General features: G+C 63.5%; 1 protein-coding gene across 3 annotated transcripts in view; it reads left to right on the top strand.

The window, feature by feature from the left end:
• The window catches only part of SIK3 (SIK family kinase 3), a 49277-nt gene extending 36731 nt beyond the window's left edge, over window positions 1-12546 (top strand). For 2 of the 3 annotated variants that reach the window (XM_054176037.1, XM_054176036.1), the window contains 10 exons: window positions 1987-2137; window positions 2444-2569; window positions 2843-2928; window positions 3614-3723; window positions 4216-4573; window positions 5136-6031; window positions 10097-10260; window positions 11080-11212; window positions 11497-11664; window positions 12333-12546. In XM_054176037.1, coding sequence (XP_054032012.1) covers window positions 1987-2137; window positions 2444-2569; window positions 2843-2928; window positions 3614-3723; window positions 4216-4573; window positions 5136-6031; window positions 10097-10260; window positions 11080-11212; window positions 11497-11654 — 2182 coding nt within the window. In that variant the 3' untranslated portion in view covers window positions 11655-11664; window positions 12333-12546. The remainder of the gene's footprint in view (window positions 1-1986; window positions 2138-2443; window positions 2570-2842; window positions 2929-3613; window positions 3724-4215; window positions 4574-5135; window positions 6032-10096; window positions 10261-11079; window positions 11213-11496; window positions 11665-12332) is intronic. The other variant, XM_054176038.1, reaches the window with a different exon arrangement.
• The last annotated feature ends 2693 nt before the right edge of the window (window positions 12547-15239 follow it).

Genomic DNA, 15239 nt, shown 5'->3' with positions numbered 1-15239 from the left:
TGAGCAGACCGAGACAGCGCTGGTGCCACGCTGGAACTCCAGAGAAACCAAGATAAGCTCCTCTGGCCCCTGCAGTTACTCCTCAGAGCTGCCTGGGGGATGGGAGGAGCAGGAGGGGAAAGATTTCTAGGGTCACAGAAAAGCTTGAGAGGAGGAGGAGTGCAGCTTGCCAAACAAGCAGAATGTGCTGTGTCCTGCTGTCAGGACTGCTTCCAGCCCTCCGGGGAAGCTCTGGGTCGCTCAGGCAGCGCAGGAGCTGCTGTGTCCCCAGCTGGCTGAAGCACAGGTACCCTGTGAACACCCTGGTGTCACCTCTGCCTCTTGGCTCTGGAGTCCTGAGGCCACACTGCTGTGTCATGCACAGGGTGGTGTCTGCTCGTTGTGCCACTGTGCTGTGAGCCTGCCTCGGGTGTTGTGGTGAAATCAGGGGAACTGCATCTGACCATGGCCTAAACAAACTGTCCCACGCTGTGTCCAAGGCACACATGGCACAGAAACCCTTGGCAGGGTTGTGTCATCACAGCAGTAGAGCTCAGCTGTTGGCTGGCAGCTGGGTTTTGTTGCAACACGTAGCAGGTTTTTAACCCACTTCCATGTGTAGCACCTGGGTCTGGTCACCGTGAGGCAGTGTCTGCAGCAGGACTGGATACAACAGCTGTGTGAGGCCTTTCTGCCATGGCCACCTGGGTTGGGGAACCTCAGTACAGCTTTGTCTGTAGCTCCTGCTTTCCATCAGAGCCCCAGGAACACAAGTGGATGGGAGGCATCAGGAGGCAGGGCACAGCTCTGGCCTTGGAAGGAAGCTGTTTGTAAGCTATCGAAACCAAAGGCCGTGCTGCCAAGGCAGGCAGGGTGACAAGAGCTGGACCCAGCCTGCTGGAAGCACTCCAGCATCAGCCACCTTCTGATAAGGGAGAGCTGCTCCAGGAGAAACTGCTTCACTTGGTGGGGCAGGCTGCAGTGCAGGGCTGTGCTCAGAGCAGCCACAGCAGTAACCTGCTCCAGGACCACCCCAGCATGCAGCCAGCTGGGTTCCTGCTGGGCTCAGTGCCTGCAGGTCAGGGGGGGTGTGAGGAGCAGGTCCCCAGGACCTCCTCACGGACAGAGGCTGCTCCTGGAACCTGCACTGGGAGCATTGTTTGGGGTTTGTGGAACAATCCAAGCCCCAGCAGCCATCGGGGCAGGCAGAGGGAGCTGGGGCTGGGTGCTGTAAGGCACACGGTTACAAAGGACAGTCCCAGCTGCACCTCACCCTGGGCAGCACTGAGGGCTTCACGGTGGGGGTGGGGGAGGAAACAGCTCCTGGGAAAAACCTGGCTCCCTCTGATGGTGGAGAGACCTTGTGTAGGGAAAGTGCTTGTGGTGCCCTGGGCACAGTTGCCTCGGTACTGGCTGTGCCCCTCCTGCTCGCCCGGTGCCAGGCACCCAGGCAGCTGGGAGCCTCTGTGCTGAGCTGGCAGCTTGGTTAATGCAGAGCCACCCTTCTGCCTTCCTCTTTGATCTCCAAGCACAGCTGCCAGCCCCCTTCCTCCTGGGGGGCTGCAGAGCAGGGCTGGCTCCTTCCTCCATGTGTGTTCCCATCTTCTCCTGGCACTGGATGTAGTCAGGAGCCCTGGGGAGCTGGAAGGCCCAGGGAGGGAGCTCTGAACTGGTGAATCTGAGAGCTGCAGGGTACTGAATGGTTTCTGTAAGCCTTTTCCAGCTGAAGGATAGGTGGATCTGTGGGGATGGAGGAGGAGTTGCTGCCCAGCTGGAATCTGGTGTGTAGCTGAGTTGCCTCCCACCCTAAAGGCCATCTGTGTGCCCAGGCACCGAGGGGAATCCTCCCTGCCTGCACAGTGCCGCTGGCACTTGGCTTCTTGAGCTAAAGCATGGTTAATTCTGGGTGAGTGGGCAGCAGATCTTGGCCTGGCTGGTGGGCACTGGGTGTCTCTGCAGCAGTTTGGCTGCAGCTGGCCTCACTGATGCCCTTCCCCCTCTGTTCAGTTCTATTTACAAGGACTCCAACACCCTGCACCTCCCCACCGAGCGCTTCTCCCCCGTTCGCCGCTTCTCCGACGGCGCCGCCAGCATCCAGGCTTTCAAAGCCCACCTGGAGAAGATGGGCAACAACAGCAGCATCAAACAGCTGCAGCAGGTGAGAGGGGAGTGAGGGTCCTGCAAAAGAGCCTCTGCAGGGGCTTCTTACTGTCTCAGCCTTGCTGCTTCAGGAAGCAGAAGGCCAAATCTGTACCACTGATGGTTGAGGACATGCAGCAGAGGCTTTCCGGCTGAGGAGCTCTTCCACCTCTCTGTGGCAACCCTGCTGAGTCTCCTCTGGGCATGCACATTGCTACCCTGCAGTCTGGGAACCCGGGGGGGGGGGCTTCCACCCCCTTTTTCTGGGGGCAAAGCACAGCCAGGAGTGGCTGCAGGGAGGGGTCACTGCAGGGCTGCCTTGCAGGAGTGCGAGCAGCTGCAGAAGATGTACGGCGGGCACATGGATGAGAGGACGCTGGAGAAGACCCAGCAGCAGCACATGCTGTACCAGCAGGAGCAGCACCACCAGATCCTTCATCAGCAGATCCAGGTATGGAGCCCTGGCTGCCCTCAGGGAGCCTTAGCTGTGTGTTCTGCAGGGCAGCCTCCGAGCAGGGAGGGTGGGTTCCCTGGCTGGGGTGCTGAGAAGCAAGCCTGAAGGACCTCTAAGAGATGTTTGCACAGCTGCTGAGAGAGCTGCAGTCAGGGACTGAGTATTTGCTGAGTCTGGAGGTGTCCTGCTCCAGCAGGCAGTGGTCTGTGGATGTGCTGCTGCAGGCACTGATTGCAAACACTTCTTGTTTTCTTCTCGTGCCGGCCTCAGGACTGCATCCGGCCCCCCCAGCCATCTCCACCCTTGCAAGCTCCATGTGAAAACCAGCCAGCTCTGCTCACTCACCAGCTTCAGAGGTAAAGAGAGGGCTTTAGGGGAGCTCTGGGGAATGGGGTTTGCTCTTGCTCAAGCCCAGGGATGAGCTAACACGCCGAGAGCCCCGGGCCAGGTCGGAAGTGTGCGCAGTGAGAACAGCAGAGGCAGTTCCCAGGGGGCTGTGCCTGATCTCTTCAGCTGGACTCTGAGACTTCTGGCAGCAGAGGAGCTTGGTTCAAAGGCACAGCTCTGCTTTGGGTTGGCACCTCTGCCTTTGCCCTCAGAATGTGGCACCTTCTCCAGCTGGCTTCTCTGATGCTTCCTACTCAGAGCTGCTGCTGGACACCTCACAGCTTCTCAGGCTGTGGGTTAAGTGTCTGCACTCTGCTGCTGTACCCTGCCCTGGAGATGAGGCAGGCTGAGTGATGAGGAAGGGCAAAGGAAGGCTTCTGCCTGGCCACAGTGAGTCAGGAGGTGAACCACCAGTGGTGAGCCACAAGTGTCCTTGTCCCCAGATTTCAGGTGTAGCCACCACGTCACAGTCACTGCCTGTGTGACTCAGGTGGCTCTTGGAAGAGAAGCCAGGCTGGGAAGAGCTTGGGATCCCAAGCCAGGGCTTTATGGTGTCCCTTCAAAGACGAGAAGGGCAGCACGTGGAGCCTGTGGTGTCACAAAGGCCTCCTGAGGAGGAGCAGACTGATGGAAGCTGCTTGTTCCCCTGCCCAGGTTACGGATCCAGCCCTCCAGCCCACCCCCAAACCACCCCAACAACCACCTCTTCAGGCAGCCCAACAGCAGCCCACCCCCCGTCAGCAGCAGCGTGCTCCAGCCCCACGGTAAGCACCGGCGGTGTGGCAGCGCTGGGCACTGCTCTGGGCAGGCACAGCCCCGGGGTGCCCCCGAGCCTGGGGCCAGCAGAGCAGGGAGGGGCTGGGGCTTCGTTTCCCCCCCCAGCCTCATCCCCATGTGTTTTGCTGAGGATGTGGAGGCCTTTCCATCTGGCAGGGAGGGCTGGGGTTATCCAGGGCTCGGGAGGCTGCCAGCTGGAATGTGCTGCTGGCTTTCTGGTCATGAGATCCCTGCGGATCGCCGCCGGGGGCGGGGAGGCAGGGCCGGAGCCCATCGCTCTCGGCTCTGCTTTGTTTCTCCCCCTGAGCGAGGGGCTGCAGCTGTGACCTTTGCCCCCTGCCAGAGAGCACACAGGCCTCAGAGCAGTGCTCCTCACCACCCACAGACACCCACTGGGGTGCCCAGCGTGGGTCCAGAGCGGCAGCTGCTGAGCCATGCCGCGGCCTGGCGCGGGTGCTGAGGGTCTTTGCTCCTTGCAGGTGCCAGCTCCCAGTCCCAGTTCCAGGGGATGCCATCCCACAACACAATCTTCCCGCAGTCTGGTAACTGTTCCCCTCCCCCAGCCATGGGGCTGACGTGCCTGGGCCTGCAGCAGCAGTCACAGCCTCAGCAGGTCACCATCCAAGTGCAGGAGCCTGGCGACATGGTCAGCAGCAGCCTCCTGCCAGGGGCCTCGGTGGCCGGGCAGGGGATGTCCTCCCACGCACGGGGAATGCCCCTCAGCCCCAGTGCCAACCAGCTCCAGATGCAGCACCGTGCCAACCTGATGGCCTCCCTCTCCTACGGCCACAGGCAGCTGTCCAAGCAGCTCAGCGCCGACAGCGCCGAGTCGCACAGGTAAGGCCCCCGGGCAGCCCTGCCTGGCAGCAGCAGCAGGAGCAGGAGGAGGCAGGGGGACAGATACCTTGGGCTGAGATGTGGCTCTCTGGAGCTGCACCTCACTGGTTTTGGGGATGAAGCGGTCTTCTTCCTTGCTGGAGAAGAGGAGGCTCCAGGGGGACCTTAGAGCTGCCTTCCAACAGCTGAAAGGATCCTGCAGGAAGGCTGCAGAGGGACTTTCCATCAGGGTGTCTGGAGAGAGGGCAAAGGGGAAAGGTTTGAAGCTGAGGCAGAGCAGGGTTAGATTGGAGCTGAGGAAGAAGTTCTTCAGTCTGAGGGTGGTGAGACTCTGGCACAGGCTGCCCAGGGAGGCTGTGGCTGCCTCCTGCCTGGAGGTGTTCAGGGCTAGGCTGGATGAGGCCTCGAGCAGCCTGGGCTGGTGGGAGGCCTGGGAGGTTGGAGCAGATGATCTCTTGGGCCCCTTCCAATCTAAGCCATTCTGTGGCTCTGTGTGGCCCTGGCTGGGAGAGTCCCTCCCGGCAGGCACAGGCAGTGACTGCTCCCTCTGTGTCCTCTGCAGCCTGAGCGTCAGCAGGTACCCCCCTGCCAACTACGAGCAGGTGCACTTACACCCCCACCTCTTCCCGGAGCAGCCTCGCGTCTCCCCCGGCAGCTACAGCCCCGCGGGCGGCGTCGGCTTCGCCCCGGCGCAGCAGGCTCTGAAGGTCCCCCAGCTGGAGCAGTACCCCGGCTTCCCCCCCGGCCCGCAGCCGCAGCAGCAGCAGCAGCAGCAGCACTACACCACCTCGGCACTACAGCAGGCGCTGCTGTCCCCCACGCCCCCCGACTACAGCCGGCACCAGCAGGTGCCCCACATCCTGCAGGGACTGCTGTCGCCCCGGCACTCGCTGAGCGGCCACTCGGACATGCGGCTGCCGCAGGCGGAGTTTGCGCAGCTCCTCAAGCGGCGCCAGCAGCAGCAGCAGCAGCAGCAGCAGCAGCAGGAGCTGCAGGAGCTGTTCAGGCACATGAGCCAAGGGGACGCGGGCAGCATGGGCGCCGGCGTGGCGCAGAGCCTCTCGGAGCGCCAGGCGCTGTCCTTGCCTTACCAGAGCGCCGACAGCTACCACCCCCAGAGCAGCCCCCAGCACCTGCTCAAAATCCGGGCGCAGGAATGTATCCAGCAGGCGCCCCCCGGCCCCGCGCCGCACGGCTACGGCCCCCAGCCGGCCCTGTTCCACTCGGAGAGCATGGAGGAGGACTGCGCGGGCGAGGGCGCCCGGGACAGCTTTGCAGACACTAAGAGCTCAAACACATTGACCAAAGGTTGCCACGAGACCCCCCTGCTGGTGAGCGCAGCGGGGCACGGCGACCCCGACCCCGTGCTGGGCGCCGGCAACCAGGAGCTGGGGACCCACCCGTACCGGCACCAGCCCCCCGCCGCCGCCTTCAGCAGGAGTAAGGTGCCCAGCAGAGGTAAGGCTCCCCGGGCCGCAGGAGCCCGTCTGTGCCCGGCACGGCGCCGGCACGGGGCGCGATGCCCTGCGGCCTTCGGGCTTCCGCCGCCTGGGGCGATCGCAGGCAGAGCCTAATAAACTCTGGGTGAGGGGGACCCAGCCAGCTGCCTGCTGCAGGCAGGTAAAGACCAGCTCCCAGCCTGCTGGTGCTGCCTGCTGCCGGTGCGTTCGGTCCTGGTGCTGTCCCCCATCCCGTGTAAAGAACGAGCTAGGAACAGCCCAGGGCCTGCTCTGTGTTCCTCCTCCTAGGAACAGCTCCCTGTGCCCAGGCCTTGCCAAAGCTCTCACAGATGTGTTGGGTAAGAGCAGTGGTAAACAGCTCATAGCTCAGGCCCCCTTGCAGCAGCTCCTCTGGCCCTTTGGACGCAGCAGCAAGACTCCAGCCCTGCTTGAGCCGCAAGGGGTTGGCTCTGGAGGAGGGGAGCTGGAACTTGCTGTTAGCATCTGAAGACCTTTCCTGCTGGTTGGAAGCTGCTGTGCCTCTGCTCCTCAGTGGCTCTGCTGGCAGCGGGGTGAGCTGCAAGAGAAATTGCTGCCTGGGCTGGAGCTGCAGGCCCTGTGTCAGCAAAACAGCCTCCGAGCCCCTGCCCAGGAGGGCTCTGAAGAGAGGCCTGCAGGCTGCACCAGATCGGTATTCATGGCAGCACCGAGCTGTGCCCTTGGCACGGAGGGCAGCGTCCGGGCACGGCAGGCAGGGCTTTGTGTGGGCACACAGCGTGGGTTTGTTGGGAAAGTACTGGGTTGGAAGAGGCTGGCTCCCAGGGCAGAGGGGCTGGCCAGCCCCTGCCCCCCCAGGCTGCGGGTGGGGGGTGGGGACGAGGCACAGGGACTCCTGCAGGCAGCTTCAGTCTGGGGCTACCAAGGTGTTTGCTCTTGGACCTCGCTCCCCTGCCCTGCTTGGAGCAGGGAGGAAGGGCCCCAGGTTAGGCAGAGCTTGGAGAGCAGAGGTGGATTTGGTACCCAGTTTGCATGGTGCCAGCACAGCCTCCTTAGGAGAACCCCAAAGGTGGAGGAGGCAGCAGGCAGCTTCTGCCCCTGCCCTGAGGGTGCTGGAAGCAGTTACACAAGGGAGAGGACTTTAGACTGCAAGGCTTTGGAAATGAGTACAGGCAAGTAAATGTTTACAAATAGTGTTGTGTAAGCCCCTCTGACAGGGGCCTGCAGGCCTCCTCTAGTGACTCCTCTGCTGGGATGCAGCCTCCTGCTCTGCTTCCCTCCTGCCTCCAGTAACCCACTTGGAATGCAGCCTGTGCTGCCTCGGGCCCGGGCAGAGCCAGCAGCCTGGGTACCCTCCCCTGCCCTGCAGTGCTCCACAACTCCCCCTGCACAGCAGCAGCACTCTGCTGCTTCCCTCCCACACCCAGGGCAGGTCCAGCGTTCCCAAGCCACCAAAGGGGAGCAGGGAGAGGGCTGAGCAGGGAGCCCAAGCGTGGCTCCTGACCCTGAGTGCTGGGAGCCAACCTCCCTCAGCCACCCCCTTGGCTGTGCCATGACTGCTGCCCCTGGGACAGGAGCATCTTCTCTGCTGCCCAGCTCCCCAGGCCTGCTGTCCCTGGGGCAGGGCAAGGCTCTGCAGTGGCTCAGGAGCACCTGAGTCTCCAGAGGGAGTGTGGTGACCCAAAAAGCTGTGGCTTGTGTGAGGAACATCTGCTGGAGACCGTGAGAGTACTGCCCAGGTCTGTGTTTGGAATGTGACTGAGCTGCCTCTCAGCAGCTCCCCTCCAGCCCAGCCGTCCCAGGGCTGGGAATGCTGCCCGTGGGAAACCTGGGCACTGAAGGAGCTGAGCTGGCAGCACTTGCCCTGCCTGCTGCCAGCATCACATGCCACAGTGTCACATGCCACACTGACACAAAGACAGCTGGCACAGGAGCCCTGGTCCCTATGGCTGTGGGATGAAAGGCTGCCCTGCTGGGGCTGTTCAGCCTGGAGAAGGCTCCAGGGAGACCTCAGAGCAGCCTTGCAGTACCTGAAGGGCTCCAGGAGAGCTGGGGAGGGACTTGTGACAAGGGCTGGGAGTGCCAGGATGAGGAACAATGGCTTTGAGCTGGGAGAGGGGAGACTGAGAGTGGAGATGAGGAAGAGATCCTTGCCAGTGAGGCTGGGGAGAGCCTGGCACAGGATGCCCAGGGAGGCTGTGGAGACTCCAACCCTGGCAGTGTTCAGGGCCAGGCTGGATGAGGCTTTGAGCAGCCTGGGCTGGTGGGAGGTGTCCCTGCCCCTGGCAGGGGCTTGGCACTGGATGGTCTTGAAGGTCCCTTCCAAGCCAACCCATTCCATGACTCCAGCCCTCAGCCCGAGCTGCCTCCTCAGGGGCACTGCCCTGGCAGCAGTTCTGTGCCAGGGCTGCTCCAGGCCAGGGGGGGCTCAATCCCTGGGAGCCTCAGCCCCCGAGGCAGCATCAGGGCCGTCTGTGGGGCTGGAGCAGCAGCCAGCGGCAGGCTGCCTGCCCGCAGCCCCCTCCCCGCAGCTGCAGCAGAGTCCGAGCCGTGCGTGGGTGGCACGGCCCCGGCCCCGGCCCCGGCCCCGGCCCCGGCCGCGGCGGCAGCCAGCAGCTGCTCCCCCGTGCTTGCCTTTCCGGGAAGGGGCCGGTAACCGCGGGTAACCCCGCCGCGGGCAGCGCACCGGCAGCCTGCCTGCTCCTGCTGCCGCCCCGGCCCGGGGATCCTGCGGCACTGCCGCGCCTGAGGGGGGCAGGGCACTGGCCGCGGGGTGCCGGCCCTGCCCCGGTGCCCGGTGGTGGTGTGCAGGGCTCGGCTGGCACAGTGCCCGGGGCAGGGCAGCTTTGCAGATGTGTCCCCTGGGCCGTGTCTGATGCACAGATTCACAGCATGGGGTGGGTGGGAAGCTGGAAGATCCTGCAGTGCCACCCCCCTGCCAGGGGCAGGGACAGCTCCCACCAGCACAGGCTGCTCAGGGCCTCATCCAGCCTGGCCCTGAGCACCTCCAGGCAGGAGGCAGCCACAGCCTCCCTGGGCAGCCTGTGCCAGAGTCTTCCCCAGCCTCACTGGCAAGGATTTCTTCCTCCTCTCCAGTCTCAATCTGTCCTCAGGCTTCAAACCATTGTCCCTCATCCTGGCACTCCCAGCCCTTGTCACAAGTCCCTCCCCAGCTCTCCTGGAGCCTCTTCAGGTACTGGAAGGCTGCTCTGAGGTCTCCCTGGAGCCTTCTCTTCTCCAGGGTGAGCAGCCCCAGCTCTCCCAGCCTGGCCCCATAGGGCAGGAGCCCTCTGACCATCTTGCTGCTCTCTCAGGGCTGTGTTCCCAGCACGGATTGCTCCCTGCTGGCCAGAGCCCTCCGAAAGCCACCAGCTGGCCAGCACAGGGCATCCACCTGTGTCCCCGAGGGCAGCCCCCCGCTGCTGGTGGCCACGTTGGCCTCTTTGTGCTCCCCAGGAGTGCTCCCTGCCAGAGAGCTGTCTGCAGCTGCGGCAGGGCCCGGGGCTCTCTTGCCCGCGGGGTGCACAGGACGCTGGGCTGCACAGGAATGCAGCCTTTACCCTCCCCCGCTGGAGCCTGCCGTGCAGATGGACTTTGCCAGCAGGGCTCTTGTGTACTCCTGCAGCCAGATTGCAGGAGGGCAGGCAGAAGTCATCTGATAACAGTGAACATCCTGGCCAGCACTTCCAGCAGCACTGTGTTGTGCTTGGGATCACCAAGGGGCCCTGCTACGGCATCCCGTGGTGGAGGCCGGGGAGGCTCTTGTGTAACGGTGTGGGCAGGGCAGGCAGGAGGCCAGCTGGGGCTGCCGGGGAGGTGGCAGTGCTGCGGGGACAGGCAGCAAGGGTCTGGTTGCTAGGCTGTGGTGCCCCTGGGGCAGCCCCTCCAGGGCTGCTTTTACAGCCCTGAATCAAGGCAGCTGGAAGGGCCCTGGTGCTGCATCCCTTGGCCAAAAGCAGCTGGGGGGATCCCTTTCCACCCCCCGGCAGCGCTCCTGCCGCCGCAGCTCCGCACCCCCGAGCGGTGCTGCGCGTCCCCGGGGCTGCAGGCCCCTCCTGCTGACCTCTAATGTCCTGCCTTTTGCCAGAGTCCATCGTTGGGAATTGCCTGGACAGGAGCTCCCCTGGCCAGGCCATGCAGGTGCCTGACCACAACGGGCTGGGGTACCCGGCACGGCCCCCCTCCAGCGAGCACCCGCGGCCCCGCAGCCTGCAGAGGCACCACACCATCCAGAACAGCGACGATGCCTACGTAGGTCTGGGGAGGCCTCTGCGGGGGGCTTGGGGCAGCCTGGAGCCGCCCTGGGTGATGGGGGAGGGGAGGGTGTGAAGCCCTGGGGGTGCTTCCCCTTTGCTTAACGCTTAGCAGAGACCCAGGTGCAAGTGTTCCTCCTTCACTTGTGGTTGTCTGCCCTCACCCTGGCATCTCTTCCCTGCCCTCACCCTGGCATCTCTTCCCTGCCCTCACCCTGGCATCTCTTCCCTGTCCCCCAGGGTCCCTCTGATGAAACCTCCTGGGCATCCCCAGGCCTGGCCCTGGCCATGGAGGGCCTCACAGGCACAGTGCAGCTTCAGTTCTGCAGTGCTTGCAGGGCTGGCCGTGCAGCCCAGACCCTGAGCAAGAACAGAGGGCAGCTGCCCTGCTCCCCTCGTGCTCTGGGCTGCTGGGAGCTGCCCTGCCCAGGCCTTGATGCAATCCAGCTCCCTGCCCCAGTGAGCTCCATGTGGGTCAGGAGGGGACTTGGACTCTGCAGTCCTGTGTTGCACTGAGTGCCGCTGGTGGCACCCAGGCTGTACCTGACAGACAGCTTGCACTCAGCAGCCCTTCCTGAAGGGCTTGTGGCCAGGGGGCTGTGAGGTGACCACCTGTGGCCAGGGGGCTGTGAGGTGACCACTTGTGGCCAGGGGGGCTGTGAGGTGACCACCTGTGGCCGGGGGGCTGTGAGGTGACCACCTGTGGCCAGGGGGCTGTGAGGTGACCACCTGTGGCCGGGGGGGCTGTGAGGTGACCACCTGTGGCCGGGGGGCTGTGAGGTGACCACCTGTGGCCGGGGTGCTGCCGTCCCTGCAGGTGCAGTTGGACAACCTGCCCGGGATGAGCTTGATGGCAGGGAAGGCCCTGAGCTCTGCGCGCATGGCCGACGCCGTGCTCAGCCAGTCGTCGCTGATGGCCAGCCAGCAGCTGCGGGACAGGGACAGCCAGGGTAAGGCAGAGCCAGGGCAAGGCCCTGCCCGGCTTGCTGAGCCCCCCCGGGGGGCTGGGAGCCAGCCTGTGCCCAGCAAAGCCTGCGGGGGCAGCGCTGGTGGAGGGGAGCGCCGCGGGTGCTGGTGGGGGCAGGGTCAGGATTGCTGCGGCGGCACAGAGCCTGCAGTGCTGTCACCCTGCCTGCAGTGCTGTCACCCTGAGGCCATCCCAGCCTCAGCCCCGTGCTGCAGCTGTCTGCTTGGTGCTCCTCCTGCTAACTGCTGCTGTTCTTTGACCTCACAGAGTGTGGGGAGAGCTTGGACGGCCAGGAGCATCCCAGCCTGGGTGATGGCAGCCAGCACCTGAACACCTCCTGCTACCCCTCCACGTGCATCACAGACGTCCTGCTGAGCTACAAGCACCCAGAGGTGCCCTTTGGGATGGAGCAGGCAGGGGTGTAACCAGGAGGGAGTGAGTATTGCAGCCTCCTGCTCTTCCCAGCTGCACATCTTGGGGTCCTTCTGTGCCAGACCCAAAGGCCTGGCCCCTGTGTGCATCTCCTTCCTCTGCCCTTGATGCAAGGGAGAGGCCTCAGCTTCAGCTGGGCTTGCAGAATGGGTTGGGTTGGAAGGGACCTTAGAGATCATCCAGCTCCAACCCCCTGCCACAGGCAGGGACACCTCCCACCAGCCCAGGCTGCTCAAAGCCTCATGCAGCCTGGCCCTGAACACCTCCAGGGAGGGCACAGCCACAGCCTCCCTGGGCAGCCTGTGCCAGAGTCTCCCCAGCCTCACTGGCAAGGATTCCTTCCTCCTCTCCAATCTCAATCTGCCCTCCTCGAGCTTCAAACCATTGTCCTCATCCTGTCACTCCCAGCCCTTGTCACAAGTCCCTCCCCAGCTCTCCTGGAGGCCCTTCAGGTACTGGAAGGCTGCTCTGAGGTCTCTCTGGAGCCTTCTCCAGGGTGCACAGCCCCAGCTCTCCCAGCCCGTCCCACAGGGGAGCTTCCCCAGCCCTCTGCTCGTCCCTCCCAGGGTGTGGTGTGTGGGTTTGGGTGGGAAGGCAGCGCCGGGCTGTGGGAGCAGGCTGGCCAGGCCTCCCCAGGTGCCTTCCTAAGGGCTCTGCCTCCTCTCCTGCAGGTTTTCTGTACAGCTCTGACTCGAGAAGGTCCATTTGAAACCAACAGTATCTAGCAGCACCGCGCCAAATCGCCGTCGTATTTCTGACTAACTGGAATACCATGGCCCCCCCTCGGCCCCCCGGCTCCTGCCTTTGCTCTCTCCGCCTCCCTCCGCCTCTGCCTGTAGCTCCAGCTGCCACCCGGCCGACCGGAGAGCCCCGCGGCAGGCAGGGGGCCCCGGGCCCGGCGCCGGGCTGGGCGGCTGGGAGCTGCCCCGCGGGGGAAGGGAGCAGGGTGCCCGGAGCCTGGCACCGGCCGTGCTGCCCTCCCAGCCTTCACCCTTTGCACTGGGGAGGGGCCCGGCGCGGCCCCGGCGGGGGCGAGGAGGGTGCCAGCCCCCCGTGGGTGGCACCCACCCCTGGTGCAATATGCTTCTGTCTCATCCCTGTCTGCTGTTGTTCCTCCTCTCTCCTGTTGGTCAGTGTGCTGAAAGGATCCCTGCTCCCCGCCTCTGCTCCCCGGCCCTGCTCCCTGCCGCTCTCCCCCCACCTCTCAAACCCACAAACGACCCTGGGGGAGGGGAAGTTTCTTTTCCTGGCTTCACGTAGGGCAGGTGGGATTTTTCCTTTGTTTTCTTGGCTTCTCCTTCCTCCCCCTCCTCCCCCTCCTCCCCCTCCCCCTCCCCCTCCTCTCCCTGCTGCCGTAGGAGTCGTTTTTTTGGTAAATGTTTTATTATTATTGTTGTTAATAAAAGGCAAAAGGAACTGCTGTGGGAGAGACCTTTTTAAGTAGCTTCTGTTCTGTATGGATTGTGACTTGCACCTTCTCCTCCAGGCATTTGATTTCCTCTGATGCCATTGTACTTGTGACTGGTTCTCTCTCTCGTGCCAGTGGCCACAGTGCTGTCCTCCTTCAGCCTGCAGAGATCCTTCCTCCTCCTCCTCCTCCTCCCCACCCTTTCCTCGAGGGATAGAGCACGGAGTCCCCCCCCCCCGCCGGGGCTCAGGAGCACTGGGGGTCGTCGTTTGCCTTTGGGACTTCACAAGCTGCAGCTCCACTTCTCAGTGACACTTTTCTGGAGTATTTTATAAAACAGTTTAAAAAAAAATAAATAAAAAGAACAAAAAAAAAAAAAAACAACCACCACCAAACCACAAAACAAAGGAAAAAAAAAGGAACAACTGCCCCGGGCCTGGGGACCTCGGAAGGAGAAAGCTGAACCCAGCGCAGCCGCTGCGCCGCCCTGCCCCCTCCCCGCGCCTCTGCCCGCCGAGGAGAAGCCCTCCTGCAGCCGCCGAGCCCCCGGGGCTGGGTCCTGCCGTGCTGGGGGGGGGGGGGGGGCTGGGGGCAGCCTGGCAGGGCCGCCCCCGGGGGGGGGTCCTCGTTTTGTTTACACTGAGCACCGGCGGGCGCGGGAGCAGGGCCTGGCCCCCCCCAGCTGTGCCATTTCCGCAGCCTCTCACCTTTTTTACCATGGCTTTGTCTGGCAGCAGCCAATCCTCGCAGTGTGTGGTGAATGTATGCCCATAGCCTCTGCTGTTCTCTCGGGGGGTTGGAAATGTCACAGGTTGGGGTGGGGCTTTTTCTTGGGGGGGGGGGGAGAGAAGTTGTTTTGGTTCGGTTTGGGTTGGTTTGGGTTGGTTTTGTTTCGGTTTGGTTTGGGTTTGGTTTTCCCCCCCCCCCCCCCCCGCCTTTCCTGGTTTCTGTTGGACTAAAACAACAACCAAAAGGTTTCAGTAACTCTTCAGTCCTCTTTATTTTTTGTGGGTCACTTGCAACTAGTCGGTTAGTTGGACAGTGGGATCATGACAAATAAAACCATGATGATGATGATGATGATGATCTTCCCCCCCTCCCTCCGGTCTCCTGTTTGCCTTTGTTGTTGCTCAATGCTCCGGGCGGGGGCGGAAGGGTTTTGGCACTGGGTGGGGGGAGGCTCGAGGTGAGATGGTCACAGGGGGGTAGGAGTGGGAAGGGACCTCCAGAGCTCACCCAGCCCAAGCCCCTGCCAGAGCCGCAGCACCCAGGGCAGGGCACACATCCAGGAGGGGCTGGAAAGGCTCCAGAGCAGGAGACTGCACAGCCTCCGTGGGCAGCCTGCTCCAGGCTCCAGCAAGCCTCACACCAGAGAGGTTTCTGCTCCTGCTGAGGTGGAGCCTGCTGGGTTCCAGCTTGTCCCTGCTGCTCCTTGTCCTGTCACAGGACAGCACTGACCAGAGCCTGGCCCCTTCCTCCTGCCCCCACCCCTCAGATATTTATAGGCATTAATAAGGTTCCTTCTCAGCCAATAAACAGCCCCAGGGCTCTCAGCCGTTCTTCACAGGAGGGGCTCTCAGCCCGGGTGGTCCCTGCGACAGTGGCAGGGGGACAAGGTAGAGCACCCTGGAGCAGCTTCAGGCTGAGGGGCAGTCCTGGGGTGGCTGTGGCAGGGTACTGGGCTGGGCTGGTCTCTGCTGCAGGCTCAGCCTTTGCTGCCCAGATCCCCCAGGGAGGGCTGGGGTGAGGGTGCAGGGGAGCACCCCCAAACAGGGGCAACACGAGCAGTGAGGGGGGGGTCACCGGCCCGGGGGTAGATGGGGCAGAGACCCAGAGTGGTCATGGGCAGAGGATGAGGGCTCTGGACACGGGGCAGAGACCCGAAGTGGTCGTGGGCAGAGGATGAGGGGTCTGGGTGCGGCAGGCCAAATCCCTGCGGGGGTAAGCCTTGTCCCCGGGCCGCTGGCCAATCCCCAGGGGCTGCCGAGGGGCCCCGGCGAGGCGAGGCGGCCGCGGTGAGCAGGAATCTGGGTCAGCAGGAGCGTAAACAGCGCCTTGGCCGGGCAGCGGCGGCCCGCGGGGAGCTCCTGTTTGCTCGACGGCCTTGCCAAGCCGGCGCTCCGCGGCTGGCCCGGGCTCCGCAGCGATCCTTGAACTCTCCTCGTCACAT

The sequence above is a fragment of the Dryobates pubescens genome, chromosome 34, assembly GCF_014839835.1.
Source record: "Dryobates pubescens isolate bDryPub1 chromosome 34, bDryPub1.pri, whole genome shotgun sequence".
Lineage (NCBI taxonomy): Eukaryota > Metazoa > Chordata > Aves > Piciformes > Picidae > Dryobates > Dryobates pubescens.
This window is presented reverse-complemented; position numbering and strand designations above follow the sequence as displayed.